The following is a 20694-nucleotide window of genomic DNA, read 5'->3' as shown; positions in this document are numbered from 1 at the left end:
ACCATTGTTTTCTAAGATTGTTCCATGTCAACGGGAAACAGAAAAGAACCTGGCTACACTGGAATCCCCTTAACTGTAAAGAATTTTCTTTCCTGCTTTTGTCTTTTCAAATAACATGAACCACACAATACAATTAGGTTAATCGCTGAACAAAATTTTGGAGGGCTGAGCTGCACCCACCAGGAAAATGAAAGTAATTGCACTTCCCTTCAGCATCCCTATGTGTTACAGATCCACTGCATAATCGTCACAAAGTCTGCTGTACAAGCCCCACATAGAGATACTAAACAGCTGAGGGAATGCTGCGTCTTAAATATTTAATGGTCTCAGTGCCTACTTTTGATAAATCACCATGCACGCACAAGCTGATAAAGTCACGATCTCTTTTCACCATGGCACACAGACATGTTACAGAATGCTCCAAATGGATGTTGCTCTGTAGAGTGTGGCAGAAGACATTAAAACAGGTATTTCAGTCAGCCAAGCAGGCTGATTTACTCAGGAAAAACAATTGAGTACTGCTGAGGAGCTCTCCTCTTTTTTTTTTTTTTTTTTTCTTTTTTTTTTAAACTCCTACACAGTGTTTAATTGTGAAATACCTTGGCTATTTCTGTGTTTTCCGCTACCATGAAAGTGAAGCTGATGTTCACCAGATCTGTGCCACTGCAAACACACACTATCCGTCCTTCCAACTCACTTTCTGATTTTCCAACAGCCTCAAGTGCAGATAGTATTTTGGGATCCTGTTAAACAGAATAAATAACTTGTCACATTTGCAATACTTCTGTTATGCAATGCACTACAGTAAAGATGCATTTCCATTAACAAATTTAAACCTTTGCCAATCATCTTAAAGGAGTGCTTTCACTTAGAATTATTTTGTGTAAACCTGAAAAACAATATATTCTAACAATTAGGAATGCTATTGTGAGAACTCAGAAGTAAATGAAGTATTTTAAATACATTTTGGAAAGTTAAATTAGAAATTACATATATTTTCATCATGAAAAACTAATCACTCCAAAGACTGGAAACAGAAGAACAGTATTAATCTCTAAGTAAATTATTCCAATCTAGTTAAGTCCATAGTTATTGAGAGTTATGATCCGTGTGACTTTTTGGCTGTTTCTTAACAACATGTCATACAAGCTGGTATCTCTGCTAAGGGTCAAGGGCTACAGATTTAATGGGCGTAAAGAGCAAATTACCTATGTAAAGACAGAGGTGAAGTCTGAAGCATATTGGTATGGTTGACAGCACATGAAGCACAGGGTTGTCTGCACTACCACTTCTCATGCCCTTTCTCTACAGGGGGAAAGATTTTAGTCTATGGATTCCCAAGAGAACTACTAAAAGATAGTTACCTACAGTTAAGACAGAAACACTTAACACATGAAAGTGGAAATGTAGAGGTGCTAACAGACATCTATTGCTTCATAACAAATCTTCTAAACTAAAGGCCTGGAGGAGGGAGGCCCACAATTCACTTCGGACAATTCTACCTATTCTTTCTGACGAATACCACTGAAAATATTTCCAAAGTTTTGGGTTTTTCCAGAACTCCTGGCTAGTACTTCTGTTGATATTCTTCAAAATGGCAGACAGTGACCAGCTGCCCTCTCTGACCATCTAACTGCATAAAGAGGGATGCAAACAAAACTTTCTATGTTTTATGTCAATGGAGCAAGAGGGTACAACAAAACAGATAGGAACAACATTTGGAATATGAAACATTTTTTTCCAGATCCCTAAAACAAGTATCACAATACACTGTTACAAAATAATTAAAAACTCCTGGTATGTCCTCTTAATGTCTGTTGTTCAACTTCCACCGCATCCTGAAAGCTAAGCACTGTACTACATCAGAAAGACCAGATGACAGAACCTTCCCACGGCAATCACACCAGATTACTTGACTTAAAAACTTAAAATTTTAGACTGTGATTGCAAAATAAAAGCAGCATTGCTCATATTTTTTAAAGAAATGAACTTTGTCCTGCATTTCACCTTCAGTTTAAATACCCTTGGTTTAAATGAAGAGCATAAACTAAATATAGAGTACCTTTGGTACAGCTCCAAAACGAACACTGTTGATCAGGGAGCATTCTAATACCTGTCCTTCCTGAAATGGCAAAAAATGTACAAGTTCAAAGGTCTGTTGACACATGGCTCCATCAGGAATTGCAGCAAAAATAAACAATGAATCTTAATTGTAAACACTGTTAATTAACACTAAAAAGTGTATTTCCCTTTTATATCAATTAATTCCCTCTTAAATACTTCATTTCTGTCAATTCTAAAAGAAGAGGACTAAGGCTAGTTTTGTAAATAAACTAACACAGTATTTTAGATTTTTAAAAACTAGACAGAATATAAACCAAGTGCAATAATATCTAATATATCTTCCTGACATAACAGTAATATACCTTTCCTTCACTTCTCCAGCTCAGAAAAAAGCCAAATTCATCCACTTGGAAGAGACAGTTGCTTTCAAAGACAAAAGATTCCTATAGAAAAGAAAATACAGACCATTATTTTAGTCAGTTTGACAAACGTCATACATTTATTCATTGTTCAAAAATAAAAAAGATTGTTACATTTCTCCCAAATACCTTCCAGGAGAATTTGCTATTGTCAAGGCAATCAGAAATGAGGGAGGCAGGCTTTTAAAAAATTATCTTTTTTAATGATTTGTCTTTTTGCTGCCATTTGAGACATTGGGATGCACTTAATTAATATTTTCCTACTTCTTTGCAGCTATGAAGATTTGTTTTAAGAAAAGCAGTGATTCTTACCTAATCAAAAACCTTAATGAAATGGAACTTCAGAAAAATTATTGAAAATTAAATGCTTCAAACTACGTAAAGATTAAAAACATGTAATTTGCCAATACTACCTTTAGGATCAAATGACCACATTTCATTTTAGCAATCAGAATTTGGGAAGCACTTTTCTGTTAGACTATGACAGTATGCATGCTGCAAGCATTTTGTAGCCAGAGTATCTGGCAAGCAGAGTTTGAACGATATTGATTTGTAGAGAAATCAAGAAAGAATGGCATACCAAAGAGACTAGACAAGGCAAAAAATCAGATTAGCTGAATTAAAAAAGAAACTTCCTCCACACACCTCCAGCCTCAATTAATGCATCATAAATTAAGCTAAAATGCAGGATAACACTGTGCAGAATCAATCACTTTTTAAATATAAAAAAAAAAAAAGATCCAGGACTTCCTGATTTCCTTAATTGAAAACCAACAAGCATGTGTGCAGGCTACAGCACTGCTTACTGTTTCAGAAATCAGTTCTTTGTTCTATGTTAAAGACTGAGGTACCTTTCTGAAATGCCATGTCCTCTCCTGTGCATACTGCAAGGGCAGCAAGCACATAAATATACATAGCTATTTTCAGAGTCAGGACAATTTGAATTTAGGTAACAAAACCAGGTAAAAACTCCAATGCCCTCAATCCATGGAGCATGCTTTTAAGTCAGTAAGTCTATCCAGGACAGTTTCTTCTCACTGGGTTACTCTGAGGCAGCTCCCCACCCTGACCTGGGATGCAGGACATCAGGCCGGCAGCCACAGGAGCCTTTTTGTCCTCTGCCATGGAACAAGGGCATCAGGTGGTCTAAGGAATGGTTACATTCTAGTCAGGTCTTATCCTGACTTGACACTGGGCATGAAGGCAAGCAAGTTCCTGGATCCACAGTTGGGTAATGTCCTTGAGCCCTCCTAGATGGGCACAGGCAAAGGGGACATGCTGTGTTTGGGATAATTGCTCCTTTTCCCTGGACACATTAATTATTGAATGGTGTCCACTTCTGGACAACACTTTAGGTCCTCAAATGAGATTTACAGGTTTTAAGGACTGATACACTGCAGTCTTCCATCCAAGTAGCAAACAACTATGTTAATTTTACAGGTAGGGGAGCTGAGATAGAAAGTATAAAGTTGCTGCAGCTCAGTCTGAGCCGACACCACTATGCATGAGTTTCCAGCATGTACGGCTCTGCCCATCTTGCTTTACCATACCTCTATTTTCCTGCCTTCACCCTAGCACTCATCCCTTATGAAACCTATCTGTTGCCAGACACCTCAGATTTACTCATTTTACAGCCCTTGGAGTCCTGTTTCATACAAAAATGCAGCTAGCTACCAATCAAAATGAGTGCGTCTTGCGTTTCCCAGGAAGATTACTCACACAATAAAAGGCAGGCAACTTTGTCATTTATTGTGTCCCCATGTATCAAAAAGCTCTTGATATACCAAAAATGTTGTCTTCACAAAGGCGTCTATGTAAACTGCACTCATGTTGATGTTCTACCCCAGCTGTGACTCTATTCATCAAATTACTTTTTCTGCAATTTGTCGCCTTGTATGGTAAAAAAGCACCTACCATCAGACCCTGTAGACGCAATATGACCAGTAAGGTTCCTAATCATGTCTGACTTTTATTTCCCACATTCTGCTGAGATAATCCTGTGCTAGACTCAGACCTCCCAGCAGTCAAACATGATAATGCTTGGCCTAAAATATATTTCCATAATTTTGTAATTCTCCTAGTTAAGGGACTACTCTATCAGCAAAAGATGGATCAAGACACTGCTCCACATGACAATAACCCAGATTTTTCTAACCGCTCAATGAAACTTGGGCACATAAAAGACTCTCATGCTGTACTAGAGCTGTTCAGTCACCCAGTCCCTATACCAGGATTCCTAAGCCCCAGTTCCGCACTGACCTGCTGTATGACTGTAGTTGACTTACCATTTGTCTTTTTCCCCAACATGACCTTTCTGTTAGGGTGGGGAATTAAGCACAGAATTTCCATGAAAACTAGATCTGAAACATTTTTCTTGAAAACTGCAAGCCTTATAGTATAGGAATCAGATCTGGCTACGTTTGCATAGCCATTTCTAAAACAATGGTCCCTCTTGGGTAGGCTATCTAGTTACTACCACAACACAATTAAATAATCACCTATGTATATCATAAATCTGATAGTATCAACCAGCCAAACCATCAAGTGCTCACTGTTTACAGGCTACAGATTTTAACTTCTGAGCCACTAGATTTTTTTACAGCCCTTGATGATTCCTGTAAAATTGCAGATAAAATATACAGTTAGTTACCCAAGTGAAAGCCTTTATAATGTTTTCAGAAGAGTCCCCTTCAAGAAAACAAACCAGGCTTCCAACTGTACCATAGCAAACCTGGAGTAAACTGCGGCAAAACTTACAACAAGCAGTGCAGCTAGAGAACAGCACGTGGATGGGCAAACAACATTTTGTTCCACAGGTGGCAAGTAGGAGCCCCTTTCTACAGGGTTTTGGAAGGCAGTAAATTCAGCTGCAAAGAGCAAGACTTCTGGTGCTACCATCTCACCCCACGTCTGCCCAGCATTATCTAGTGTTGCAGAGGTGCCTGCTGAGTACACCAACCTATAGTGCAAAAGTATAACTTTTTGAGATGTCTCATTCTCCCTATCACTACGTCAAGGACCCAGGTGCCTCACCAAGCATTCTTGATCTCACACCAAAATTTGAGCACTTAAATCTCTTTTCTGTATCTGCCCATTCCCTGTTTGTCATCTAAGGTGCAAGAGAAAAACCATGGGCCATACCCCCTCACTTGGATCCTCACAGGCTGAGTTTCTGGAGCAATATTTGCTGAAGAAAAATAAAGCTTTTATGAACCTCCTTTCTAAGGAATTCAGTGTCCACTAGTATCTTCTTAGTTTATCTGTCCCCAAAACTGAAAATACAGGGTAAAACAACTATCTCTATCTTGACAGGCCTCATGATAAAAAATACCTTTTACTTACATTTCAAAACGTAAGAGGAAAATACTACTATCCCTGAAGACATTACTGAGATACCTTTAACTTTTAGAGACTTCCTGTCCAAACAAGATTAAAAATAGACCCTGATAAAATTATTCTCACAGGCATATCAATGCTGAGTATAAGGTAAATGTCTCAGCACTTTATTTCGGCTGTCTGTGTAAAATGTCTTTTTTGCATCCCTTGGATAAATTTGGATTAAAGCACAGCTGAAAGTGGCATCATAGTAATCATATTTCAGATAGAGTACAGGCTGATTTTCTGAAGTAGACAAAAACCACTCCAGTTCTCAAATGATGCATTTGAATCAGAATATAAACGTTTTGTGTTCTCTTACTTTCCTTTGTGAGATGCAGGTCCTCAGTTTATGTATTAAAAAAAAAAGACATATTCCCCCTTGCCTCCATTTGATAGATGTACAAAAAATGGAAGGATTCACTTTGTTCAGTGATGTGCTTTATGAATCTGCAAAGATGAGAGCTTTATGCATGTTACAGATATGTTGATCCAAATCTCCCTTTCTCTTCCTCTGGGCTTATTTCAAATCAGAGGGATCAAATATATTTTAAAGTTATTTATTTTAAAAGCAAAAATCTGTATAGCGATAAAGTGTGTTGGTATTTCCTCCCCACACACATTTCTGGAGCTATTTGAAAGTTTATTTGTGTACAATGAAAGCAAAACATGAAATATTCGTAACATCTACATATTTAAAAGAGAATAGCAAATGAAATGCAACTGGCCTCTTACCTCTTCATATCTATCAAACACAGCTCCATCTTGCATAAAAGAGGGAACTGGCTTCTGCCAGTTAAATTCGTAAGGTTTTGCCATGATTATAGAAGAAAAACCTGAAATAGAATGAAAAAGCAGAGTTCAATTACTGTCTTTTAGGAGTATTTCAAAGTCTAAGCAGAAAAAAAAGGTGACTTTTAGCTTTTCCTTTCACACAGAAGTATTAAAAAGTCACAGTGCATTTCCAAATCAAGAGTTTTCCTTGTAAGAGTATTTTTGTTTCATAACTTTAAAATGAAAAATACTTGTAAAATATGCGTCTGAACTTAATTACTTGAAAAAACACTTGCACTGTAACATTGCTTTAGCTTAAATACATGCTACATCACTTCTAGAGTATAATGAGGCTGGGATTAATGCAGCCCTAGGTGACACAGAATACCACAACCTGTAATATACATAAGTGTTTCTTTTTTACAGGAAAACAGATCCTACATAAACAGATTTTATTTTTTTTAACCTTCTAAATTCTATACTACGTAGGTAGTAAGAAACACATTTTTCCTCTGTTTTGTATTTCAAAATCCATTCGTATTAAATAAAGTCCTGGGTATTTTCAGTGGTATTTTACACGTAACTCAAGATACAGATAATATATAGGTCAAAATTCATCGGGAAAAAAACCTGTTTAGGTATATAGGGCATTAAATAAAATTAGCTTGCAGTATTGTGCATTTCTGCAAGCTTAGGAATGTGAACAAAGCTGTTCATGTAGAATATAATACAGAAGTCATAACATATGGACCTTACAAGAAAGACTATCAAATTATTCAGTAACCTTTCCAGCACCTTAGTGCCTTCTAGGTTATGCTGCTTCACAGCAGAAAATGTCCCAACTACGTACTCTGAAATACTGAGGTTCATTTTATCTGAAGTAAAGTGCATCTGCATTGTTCCTGATTACTAATGCCATCTAGGACACACAGTATCTTGGTTATTCCTTTATACAGTGGACCAGAAAGTCTTGCGTGAGGGGGAATACACTTGGCAGCAGCAAGATGAGACTGACTCACAGATGTCAGCAAATCATTCTGTGAAACAGTATATTGAGGATGAATACAGCACATGGTCACAATAATCTGACCTCACACGCTACTGCCTGTCTCACAGGAGAACACCACCTTACCCTGTTCTTGACTGCTTGCCGCAGCCCTCCTCTGACAACCTTCACCTACTATTGGCTGTCTCTAGCAGCATGATAGAGGGCTGAGCGTAGCCAGTACAGTTCTTACTCTATTACAATGCAGGCACACAGCCCAAGCAAAGTTTGTCTAAGTGAGAAGAATAAAAAGCATACATAAAATTCAAGGGAAAGCATGACAGCCTGTGTAATCTATGCTATGCATATCATCTTTGTAGTGTTTGTGTATGCCAAAACTCTGAATAGCAGACTAAAATATTACCAATTAGATATCAATGCTTCCACAAAGTTCTTAGACAGAAATGTCTACTTTGACTGAACTTTAAACCCAGAATAGATGCAACTGTTTAAAAAAAAAAAAAAATTTTTGTAGTATCCTCCTTCTCTGTCTTGTTTTCATTTGTATCAAAAATGTTCTAACAAGAAAAAGAACAAGAATAAAAGAACTTAGAGGATACTGTTAAAAGACTCTGTCCCAGCACCGACTTTAAGAACATTTACTTTTGATAGTTTTCTACTGAAAAAATACCATTACTACTAAAAAAACGCAAAATACATTTTCATGCTGCCCATCTCTATCTCCTGCCCTTTTTTGATCATTGATACAGGAATATCAAAAATACATATCACATTTCCAAAGCCTTAGGAATAAGATAAATGAATTCATTCTCCATAATTATCAAAAATACATTTTGACAGTTATTGACAAATACAATATGACAGAACACATTAAGTGTTCACTTTTGTTGAAAATGGGATGAAAACTCAAAATAACATGTCTGTATTCTCCATTTAAAAAAATGAGGCTAAACAATATTTAAGACTATTCATCTGTACTTTTTTTTTCCCTGATGAAGAGACACTCTGAACAAACAGAGGACAAGGAACTAGGGCCAAGAAGCGATCAGCTACATTTAGTATATTATCGAAAGCCCCCTTTTCTTTTTGTCAGCTCTGTGCATTTGGCTCTTACCACTCTGTAAAAGAGTAATAATATCTTCTTCATGAGGACCATAAGATGTTTTGAGATCCTTTCAGGGAATGTGCTAAATTACTGAATTTTTATTATTTCTTAAAAATACACTTACAATTTTACGGTTCTCTTCCAGTTTAGATCTGCAAAGAGCTGCTCTTTCCTCGTTCCATGGAGGAGGCTGCAGAATAGGAGAGCCATCCCATTGCAGTAGCATGATGGTGTCTTGTTCCATACAGCTCACAGACTTCACACAGTAGCTCAGTATAATCACAAAACCTTGAAAACTTAGTGCTTGTTCTTAGAGCAAAGCTACGTTTGGAGATACGCAGCTTCAGAAAGCTGTTTTCTGACTTCACAGGCTTCGTTAACGGTAAAGTTGAAACCAGAACCAACAAAACCCCATCCTACACAACAAATCCTCAAAGATCTTGGAAAAATATCCCTTAGATTTAAAGGAAACTTAAAAACCACACACCTGAAGTGATAAACACTCCATTTTTATGGCATTTTGACCATTCCCTTTTCTATTTATATGACTTTTACTATCAGAATGTTCCCAAGGAGAAAAGTTACTTCAAATACGACACGTAGTTCATGCAGCAATACATGCTACCAGCATGTGAAGTCCTTCTGGGAAAAGCAGACACATTCTGTGCTAAAACATAAGAAATGCGATGACACTGTTAAGACTGTGAAGAATATTCTTCCACAGTCCCTAACCTATATACGTGGCCTTTACCCTTTTTTACTGACATTGAACCCCATACAGACACAGATTTCAAAACCTACAAGCACTGCAACTGCTCTGAACTCCTGTATAAGACACATCGTAACATCCTGTCCAGCATCTGGCATTCTGAATTCTGGATGTAAAGAGTGCTGGAACAGCCATTTATCTTTCAGATAGACTAATTACCTTAGCACTACAAACATGCACTTTATTACTAGTTTGAACTTTGCTGAGTTCATCATTCAGTCACAGAAATATAGCTCTGTAGAAATCCCTCCTTTACAGGTATCTTCTTGTCTGGGTACTCACACAGTATGATGAAGTTGTCTCGTTACTTCATCGCTGGTAAATTGAATAGATCGAGCTCTTCAGTTTCTGCTGCAATGCATGTTTTTCAAATCTTGGACTCAGCCTGAGCCCTCTCCACTTTTCCAGCTGCCTTTCTGAAGTCAGGGGTCTGGACCAGCACCCAGTAGCCCTGCACAGCCCTCTGTCATACAAACCAGAATTACAGTCGTTCTTATTTGCATAACTTTGCATTTAGCTGCAAGAAAACACGCTTGATTGCTCATAATTTATCAAGCAATCAAGTTCTGTCTCAGGGACTCAAACTCATTGTTATTTACCATCATACCAATCTCTTCTCTAGCTCTGCTCTCTCACAGGTCAATACAGTTTACAGATGAACTGAGACAGATGAAGCATGAGGGAAAGATGGCTTGAGTACATGTAGCAAAGAGTCAGATGAATTGTAACAAACAAGATTTTTAAGCCATATGCTTTGGCAGCTATACAGAAGGTGAAGAAAATTCCCTCTGCCTTTAGAAAAGCTCTTTTCAGCCTCTCACATTTCTTACACTTCTCTCAAAAATCCATTCTTCCGTAACCCTGTTAGCTTTTAAGATCACGAAAACAAAATACAAAATATTCCCCTATCACTCTTTGGATCTCTTTTAATCATTTTTTAAGCAGTTCAAAGAAAGTAAAAAACAAACAACCCCACCCACCCACCAAACCCAAACAAACATGACATTCTAATGTTCATATGGTTGTAAACGTATGCATGCATATACCCTCACTATGATGAGAATCAAGAATTACTCTCTTTAAAGAAATTTAGTAACAATGAAATGTGTGCAGATTCAACTGGGAGAGAGAAGATTTAGGAACTAAATTTAAAGACTAAAATTTTAATTTTAAAACTTTTAAACAGCCTTTAAAAATTAAAATCAAATTCTTCTCACTAATTTAGGGTTCTTAAAGTATAAAAATGCCTCTGAATACATACTGTTCACAAAAGCAGAAAGAACACTCATTAAAATACACCTCAGGACTTAATGACCACAAGGGAGAAGTAGGTGAAGTCTCTCAAATGCAGTAGTTAAATGCCTTTTGAGCTATCTCCCTTTCTTTCAACAGTGATTTATGCCTGAAGGCATGATTTGGATCACATGAAAAACAAGCAGCTTTTCATTCACCTGGATTACCCAAAGAGTGAGGACACAAAATTAACCATATCCAGAATAGCATAATTTGAGACAGAAGTCTTCCTCTTTTGTAAGCTTGGCTGTACTAAGCTAAAGGTGGGTGGAGGGACTATAAATCCTGGTTTTTTCATTCTTTGACCAAAAGAAGGACAAGGTGTGGCTGAACAGGAGAAAGAAAGGATTCTGTTAATACAAAGCAGGCAAATGTTCGGGGAAAGAGGTGATATTCTAAACTAACCCACAGGGCTGGCTAGTGTGATGGATAGGATACTCCTTGGATCCCATAAACATCCTGTCAATGTTGAGAGACTGTTGGAAAGGACAGCAGTATTCCTTAGAGCTGATCCCCCCTAGTCTAAAACATAGTAACTCACAATTTCCACAGTTTGCTTAGCCCCGAATATTATAACAGTATTTGTAAATTTTTTTTAAGTATTTATTATTTTTCCCTCTGGAATGAATCACTATTTGCTGAGTGAAAAGTGAGGAGGCTCCATACTGTGTTTGCCATTTCACCGCTTACCTCTTTGAATCATACCACCTAAAGCTGCATCAGTTACTGTCTGTGTGGGTTTCAAGGGCAAAGTATAAGTACGCCCAGAACACTATGCTGACTTTAGTAATCTTGCCCAGATGTATGTATTTTTCTTACAGATAGAAGAAAGAAATTAAAAAAAAAAACAAACTAACATTATTTCCCACTCTTCTGCCCCTTGAAGTACATATATCCCATTTCACCACCACTCCTCTTTGGTAAAAAAGATTCTTCATAACAAAGACAACCAGATCTATATGAGCAGACCTCTATAACTTTTGGGGTTTTTTTATGGAGTTCATCCCAGTCCAGAAGTCTACCTGCAGTGCTGTGGACTCAAGTGAGAAACTAGCTGTCCAAGGCTAAACAGACAGTACGACACTAAAATTCTTATAAAAATGCCCCCTTCATTTTTTAACAAGGCTCTGAAGTACTTTCATATTCAACTGTTTCTAGAGATTTACAGGCAGAAAACTCAGATCTTCATACATTTACTCCTCAGTGACAAATTTATTTGGTCATAAATGTACCAGCATAACCATATGCAAAATGCAGAGAGATGGTGTTTTTTAAACACAAAACTTTGGTTTCTACACTAGAACTTAAATTTCAGAGTAAGTTTTAAGAAAATTTAGAAAATACAAGCCACTACAGTGTGAGTCCTGTGTAAAAAGTAATGGTGAGAGCCACAGTCCTGAATTGCTGCAGTATCCACACTACATTGTAAAGCAATTCCAAGATTTCACAGCTCTCCAGGCTCATCCACGGTCAAATTTTGTTGTTCCCTTTTTTTTTTTTCTTTTTTAAGAAGAGTGCTTTTCAGCATGTTGTTTTTAAACACATTATTCCCACAACTAATGCAGGCAACTTAAAACAGTTCTCCCAAAAACAAGGTCCAGAAGCAACAAAAGACATACAACAGAGCTCAGGTGCCTGAACACGTACTGTCTAGTAATGGTCCCAATTTCCATTTTGTCTCATTTTCCATTTTGTTTTAATTGCTGGAATGCACTGGCATGCAGGGACAGCTAAGAGGTTAGACCAAAACAAGAAGTGGCTTGTTCTTAACCAACCTCTTCTTCAGCATTTCATACAAGTTCTGTGAGGCTGCCCACTGCAGAGCTCTGCTTCAGGCTAAGAAATGAATGTTATCTGTTGCTGACAGCAGAAAACAACAATTGCTTACACCATAGTACTGAAAATGAGACAGTCCTGCCTTAACTTAAGCTCAGAACTGTAGTTCAGTCATCAACTCCAATGACAGTCATTATCTCTAAGTAGTAGAATTCCTAGGATAGACCATAGGACCCAAACATGACCTCCCAGCTTCCTTAGATGTTTTTCTTTTTGTCCTAAAGACTTTCTAGTTTGTTAGTATCTACAGTTTTTCCCAGGCCTCCCATTTTTTTCTAAAATGCTCATTATCTGCCATAAGTGCTTACCACTCAGTCTTTGGGGGGGGGGGCACTCCCCTTTCTGAGAAGTGAATGTTATGTAAAGAGACATACTGGTTATGTAAATAAACTTATTCTGGTACATTTGCAACAGTATAACAAGACTACTTTCTGACAATTAGAAATATATTTAAATCAAGCCATTACAGAAAGCTTCTCAGTCAGATGATTCACTCAGGTTTAATTCCTCACAAACTTCTAAATGAATTGATTTAGTGGGAGCCTGCCCAACAGAGACGGAAACAAAAAATTAGGAGCGCATATCAGCTTGGCTTACGCAGCGCAGACCAACAACTTAACCCTGCATATACACACAAACCGCATAAAAAATAATCTTAAATCTTAAAATAATCTTGCAGTAGCATCAGGAATATTTCAGAAAAAAAAAATTTCCAAATTCTCTAAGAGAACGGACTTCCACAGAAGTCACTATAAAGTTAATTAATTCTCAAAAATAAGTGTGATACAATAGACATTACATATTCAATAAATTTGATGCAAGAAATAGACTATTTATTTCTTATAAATTATATATTTTTTATGTTGTACAGAAAAAATAAAAAGCATTGAATATGGTCATAATGTTAAAAGACAGCTTAATCAGACTAATACTAACACAGAAGCAGCAGAAAAATCCAACATGAGAAATAGTTATATGTAATGGAGTAACTACCAAATTCCCCCCAAAACAGAAAACAAACCAATACCAGTAACAACAAAACCATCTAATTTTGTCACCTGCTCAAATGCTAATCCTACTGATCATGGTTGCCTCTTTCATCAATGGAGCTGAATCATCTGAACCTAAATTAAGGGCCTTTCTTTCCACTCTATTAAGGAGCCTAAATTTGATGGCATGAATATTACTCCACTGAAGAACAGAAAGATCATTAACCTGTCTCATCCTCAGAACAAATACCTGTAGTCCCAAGAAGGCAGATTATTTCTACACTCAGCAGCAACAGAGTCACTGGAGGGGATTTTCCCTTTTGAATTTACTACAAATTGATCACCGAAGTCATTTGGACTCATCACATAGCTTCTGATAGGATTGGGATTGGTCCTCATGTGCGACCATTATAAACTAACACTATTAGCTTCACTTGCTGACCAAAATGAGGCTTTAGACAGGTGCCACTTGAAAATGCCTGGAAAAACAAAAACAACTTGGCCATTTCAACAGCAAAGTGTTAAAATAAAAAAGTAAGTTTTCACTCATAGTCCACAAGGAAACTCCTACAGCAATAACAGAAGCTCATCTATACACATTCCTAGGAAAAGTACCATTTGAATAGTAAGCCAAAACGCAGAGCTATCATAACTGGAAGTTAGTAAAAACTTAAGTGTTAAAAAATAATGAACCTTACATACAAAACTATAAACTTTACTGAATAAGTAGTTATTTTTACTGTTGTTCTTTCCTTCTGGTGATAGAAAATTTGGTGTTCACATTTTCAATTTTGCAACACTAAAGGGGAAAGGCACGGATCTTCCCAAGGAATGATTTCAGGAGGGGACGTGCTTATAATGCTGTCAATTGTACAGAGAATTTAGCAATCTGACTCATCAAAAGATACAATAAATGACAATTCATTTTTATTTACACGTATTATTCAGTACCCATCTAACAGTAACTTTTTGCTTTTGACCTGTCAAGTGAACTTCATTTCATAACGTGAGCATATGATGAACCACCTTTCCCTAGAACTTTACCTATTTTGTCTCATTTCAATAATAAACACTAACCATGCAAAAATTAAGTTCTCTAAAAATGTGGAAGATGCTACAGTTTTATCTTTAGTTAAGCAGAAGCGTTAGAGGCGTTCAAGATTTATTTTTAGTATAATGTCAAGCATCCCATTTCCTGCAAGCCATGTCCCTTCCCTGGTAGTAACAGAGAATGAATTGGACTTTGATGAAAGCAATCGTTTGTGTAACAGTTGTCAAGATCTTTTCTGAATTGCTATAGCATATGATGTATGTACACAATGTATCTCGATTTAACAGCAGTGACTTTTATTAAGTTTAATTACTTCACTCTGTGGCTTTCAATTGAAGACAGTGTTAAAACAAAGGCTACTTCATGGAATAATTAAAAAAACCCACCACAAATATGTAGCACTTGCAAAACATTAAGTATTTTCTGAATTCCTTAAGCCCAAATTCTCTCTTTACAGTCTTGTAAAATCTGACACCTTGTATAATTACAGCAATGAGCCCTAAAGGAAAGGGACTTGTCAGATTTATTAAAAAGTCTTCAATATGCTCTTTGCGCAATTAATACTGTACTTGATTTCTGCTGTTGTTTAATCTGTAGCTGACAGATAACACATCTTTTAAGTCAGTGAGCAGTGTTTCTCCCTTTTAGGTACGCCTGTATGAAGTATGTGTCAATTATTTTAATTAAAATCATGAGCTATTTTGACATTTGGAACTTCAGTTTCTTCTTTTTAGCCTCCTTCTGAGGCTTAGTGCTCTAAAAGATCTCAAGCAGAAGTCATTCCTGTACTTTAATGTGATAGGAAGACAAAAATAAATGTTTGAAATTAAAATCCTGGGAAGAATTCAGGTGAGAGTACAGATAAACACCAAACAACCTTAAGTGAGCATCATTCCTGTTATGAATGCAAGAGTTCAGGGATCCTAGGACATAAAATAACTGCAAAATTCTAGAGACCCAATAATTAACTACAAATATCATAGAAAAGGCAACACAAACTTCCAAACCAGATTAATATTAGCAGTCTTTCATTTTTAAGTACAAGGAAAAGTTTTGGAAATAACACAAACTAGTACCTGAAACAAAAATACAACAAACTACAAATATCAGCTGCTCCATGACCACGTCCTGAGGACACAGTTGTCTGTTTCCAAACAATGACACAGACTCAGACCTTGTACTAAGAAAATGTAACGAAAGGTCAAGATCACATTTTTGTAATAACTTCTAAATCTCTATGTGTTTTGAAAGAATCCCCTCTGTGGTCAGGTATTTTGGTTCAAACCAAACTTTATTAAATTTTTGACATGACTTAATATGAGTTTGTTCAAAATATACAGATATTTTAAAAACTAATAAGCTGTGAGGAACATAGACATTACTTTAAAATCTAAAATTAGGAAAGTAGCATTATAATTTGCAGGGTTTGACCGGTTTTCTACATGGTTTCTGAGAAAACAGGAGTGAGCCACATTGTTGGCTTAAAATTTCAGACAAAATTAAGGTGATCTTCTTTGGCAATCATTCCAGTGGTCTAAAATGCATTAATATCAAAAAGCTGCATTCATTATTTGACAGTTGGGAGTGTGTTAAAAGTAGGTATTTGTTGAAAGTTTAAATTAATTACAAATTTCTTGGTACTCTGGATAAAGCCTACAAACTACAGTCACCATGAAAATACAGGGGGGTTTATACTTTTTAGGTGGGATTGTAATTGTGCAATTTAACCCATGGCACTGGTCAGAAAATTTTTGTATCTATCTTAGAAGTCATAATGCTGCTCAGATTTCATCTCAGCACCCACCTTACACCCTAAAGACAGCGGGTTTTGCATCCCCTTCTTTGAGCAAGAGAAGATAATATGGAATGAAAAGCAAGAAACATACACCTACTATCTGCATTTGATCAGTACATTCCTTCCTTCCTTACACCTCATATCCTTTTTTCTTGTTTCCATCTCCCTTCACATCCCCTGTTATCCTGCTCATTTGTATGTTGGCTCATGCCCTGAATCAAGTCTCAGCTAGGAGGTAGGGGAATGCAGGCACAGCATTATCAGCTGGTTGGAATGGAAATTATCCATCACCCTTCTGACCACCCAGCCCCAGTGGCTGTGGTCAATCTAAATCCTGGATAGCAGAGATTTGTAGGTGCAGCCTTTCCTCCCTCCTCAGTTCTGTGATGCAACTTGAGCTCAAGTAAGGGCAGCAGCTGGGCAGCTGTAACCTGCCGTAGTTAATGCCTGGCTGGAACAGACTGCAGCTCCCTCAGAGCTTTAGTGTTAATGGTTGGTTGGTTTCATTTTATTTTTCTGCCAAGCTTTCAGGTTCCAATCATAGAAGAAAACAGAAATAAACAGAACATACTAATTGTCTTTAATAAAGGCTCTTTCTCCAATTCCTCCCAGGTCAATAAGAGGAAAAGAAACACACGTGGTGCTCATGGTGTGCACTTCAACATCACTGTGCAAAAAGCAGATCTATGAATCCAGATGACATTTAACAGATGGGGAAAAAATAATCATAAACTGCCTGTCCTAAACACTGTTGTAGAGGCTCAACTCGTCTATTTTCCTCTCTCCCAAACACTCTACCTGTTGCATGCAGAAACAACATTCATTACCAATTGTTCAGGAAAAACACAGCCCCTTTGGGCTAGCTGGGAGTCAAGGGATCTGGGTTACAGTTGATATTTAGCCAGACTGCTCTAGAGTCCTGCATCGACTCTTTGCCATTTTCCATTTTCCTTTTTTCCCCTCTAAAGAATGAGGCTAACAAGACTTGTCTTAATTACACACTTAGTGAAGCTAATTATTTATCTATATAGACAGTTTAAAAACACTGACGGAAAGATATCCCAGAGCTAAAACTTAGGTTATACACCTCTGATCACCAATAACATCCAGTATTAACTGGTTAATAAACAACTGGGCATTTTGATGAGGATGGGATTGCCACAGTTCTGAACACAATGTATCACAATGAGGCAAGGCTAAAAATACAATGCTGCCTACAATTTGTAAATCTAGAAGCACTCTTTCCAGCAGGACAGCTGTCCAAGTATGGACAGCCATGTTTGAGATATACCAGGTGATCAGCTATTTATAGCTTTAATTTCCTAGAGATTCAAGAGGAAAAGCAACTGGTTCTGAACTTTAAATTATTATTACTATTGTTGTTACTTCATTATCGTAGGTAGGTGGCAAAGTAAGCATTTCTTGTCAATTTGTTTCAGCCAGATTTCTTTTTAAATGGCTGTTGTGACACTGCCCAGAAGCTCTAAAAGCAATGGAGACAGAATAAGAAAGATTGTGCAGGTAACAGGACTAAGGATAAAAAATGTCACCAATCCTTTAGCTGATAAGTTCATAGTTAACCATAAACAGAAGATGTGGATGCATAAAACATGGCATCACAGTCTCTTTCACTAATCCCTGCCTCAAAGAAACCATGCAATTTGCATATACGTTTCTACTAACCAAATATTAAAACAACTTGCTTGACATTGTGCTATGTTCCCTGTCACATCAGTCATTATCAAATTGACAGTTGTTGTCTCTTCAGGGTAAAATGAGACTGCATAAGACATCTGAGGTAAGTTTATCTGATAAAACAGTTCAGAGTGCTATACTCGTTATTGAAGTATTCAGTTGTTTACATTACTTGAGAACAATGTCCCTAAAATGTCTTTCTGAATATTAATGTATCGCTTGTTTAAAAAATGGGGCAAAACCAGGCTTGTCAACTATTAAAGAGAGGGGTGGGAGAGTGTTCCAAGCCAGCAGCCTCTCCAAATCTTCCTGCTGGATGCATTTTGGCTTGTTCAACTATTCATAATAGATATGAAAATTTCTGGAGCAAAGGCATCTCAATTTTTGTATTGCTCCAAATGGATGATTTGACACAGTATTCCAAAAGGGATAAAAATAAAAGTGTTGGTATGTAACCTATTTGTCCAGTATGGAGACAAAAAGGAGAGCCAGTCTGCCAGTCAGGAGTGCTGGTATGGCATGCTGGCATACAAAGTCCATTCTAAACACTTATTTGACATCTCATAATAAACAGCAGGCTTTACAGCATGCTGAGAGGTTCCATTTATTCAGATTTTTCTGGACCAACTAGAGACACCAGAGTCTGGGTAGTTACTTTCTCTAAATTCCTAACATTAAGATGCAGTTCAGTGTTGAACAGCAGGAAACAAAAGGGGGAGCTGTTACCTCTCCAAGCCTCCTCATCACTGTTCTTTATTGTCACCTGCTGCTGGGACCTCCACTTCTACTGAGGTGGAAAGGGACAGGTACATAGTGGAACACGCTCATGCAGGTAGAGAGATAAGCAGCGCTTTCTCTTCTCTCCCTGGAAAGGTGAGGGTATGTGCATCATGCTGGAATATGAAGACTTTCTTGATTCTGGACAAGCATTAGGGGAGAAAAATGAAACAGATGTGTGGGGAAGAGCACAAGAACTGAAAAGAGGAGGAGGGAACTAACCACAGAAAAAAATGCAGAGAGCAAGGATGGGATGTCTGGCACTAATGTGGGCTTCGACAGAATGTTGAAGTGCCCAAGAAGGCCAATACAGCTAAAATTAAAAGGGAAGGTGGCAGCATTTTCACAATGCTAGAAAAGAACAGTAGGTAGTTTGGAATAGCTGAAATGGAAACTGTTTAGGACACCACAAGCAAGGCTATTTTTAGAGATTATTCCAAGTATGAAGCTGGGTTCCTGCAATAAGGCTGGAAAGGAAAGAACAGGGTAAGATATACACTAAGAAAGACCAACAAAACAAAACAATGGTGTCTATGTGTGAGGGGTAAGGAAGAAAGAAGTGGCAAGAACAGTGCCAACATTCCAGGCAACAGCAGAGTGGGGTTATTTATTGTGACAGCTAGGGAGTGGGGATGGCAGGGCTCCCGGAGACAAGGAGTTCAGCATTCCCCCATGCTGCACACAAACCAAGGGGTGCATGGGGAAAATGCCTCGGAGGGTGAAGGTGATTCTAGATGTGACAGTGGAGGTCAAAGGCAGAGGAGTCTGTTTGGAAGCCATCAGATGCACTGGAAATCAACAGATGCAACTTGTTACACCATAAAAATTGATAAAGGGACCCTAGCAGAGACAGACAGAAAATGTTTTGCCATTTGCACTTGCTGCACACACCAAAGCGTTCTGTGGTGCTTACCTAATGCTGCCACTATCCACTCTGGCCTCCTACAACTTAGTAACAGGTAGCACACACACTCATCAAGTATAGTGCCCATCAAAATCAAGAGGACTGTCACGTGCAAAGCACAGCAGGCCCCGTAGAAAGTGAGAATAACATTCTTACATGTCTAAAACCAGCTGTGCTTTATATATCACCATTAAACATTTTCAGCATAATAACTACCATTGCAAAGAATAAAAACTTGGGCCCAGCAGGCTTTTCCCATAAGAAAACTGGTCAGCTAGTTCAGACTGCTTTTTTTCCCCGTCACATACCTATTAAATGCTCCAGACTGTTTAATGTGATAAAAATGTCTAGACTGGTTTTTGACTGAAAGCTTAAAGAAGAGAGTTCTTTGCCCTTGGCTAGGAAACCCCTTTGCTCCTTTCTTGGTGTATAACTTCTTGTATAATGTGCATGCTGTACTTCTGCAAGCCACACTTTCTGCATACATACAATACATGCATTTCTGATATCTTTATAAATCTTCTGAGACTTCAGAGACAAGCCCAGAGAAATGTGAATATACACACAGTATATACATACAATACTGTATAGTGCTGCTTTGCAAGGAAAAATCTGGAGCTTATAATCAAGGTGCAGATGTTGTTGAGGAAAAGATGATAGAGCACCTCTCACAGTCCAGTGAACAAGAAAAGCAAAAAAATAACTGAAGAAGCTCTGTTAAGATTGATAATAAGCAAGATGCTTTGCTGAAGCAGGCAGTAAAGGTAGAGTTTAGGCAAGAAATCCCAATGGGCACATTAGAAGAAGTGTTACCACATGTGAATCACTACATTCAATCAATG

The 20694-nt window shown here is 37.6% G+C and overlaps 1 protein-coding gene across 8 annotated transcripts in view; it reads right to left on the bottom strand.

The window, feature by feature from the left end:
* The window catches only part of PLCB4 (phospholipase C beta 4), a 218145-nt gene that overhangs the window by 89519 nt on the left and 107932 nt on the right, over positions 1-20694 (bottom strand). For all 8 annotated transcript variants that reach the window (XR_008234723.1, XM_052784069.1, XM_052784070.1 and 5 more), the window contains 4 exons: positions 6594-6694; positions 2427-2507; positions 2063-2122; positions 600-743 (listed from right to left, as the gene is read on the bottom strand). Coding sequence is in view for 7 of the 8 variants with exons in the window: in XM_052784069.1 (XP_052640029.1) it covers positions 600-743; positions 2063-2122; positions 2427-2507; positions 6594-6677 (369 nt within the window). In the remaining variant the exon portion in view is untranslated. The remainder of the gene's footprint in view (positions 1-599; positions 744-2062; positions 2123-2426; positions 2508-6593; positions 6695-20694) is intronic.

The sequence above is a fragment of the Harpia harpyja genome, chromosome 4, assembly GCF_026419915.1.
Source record: "Harpia harpyja isolate bHarHar1 chromosome 4, bHarHar1 primary haplotype, whole genome shotgun sequence".
NCBI classification, from domain to species: Eukaryota; Metazoa; Chordata; class Aves; order Accipitriformes; family Accipitridae; genus Harpia; species Harpia harpyja.
Note: the sequence above shows the minus strand (reverse complement) of the source record. Positions and strands in the feature narration are given on the sequence as shown.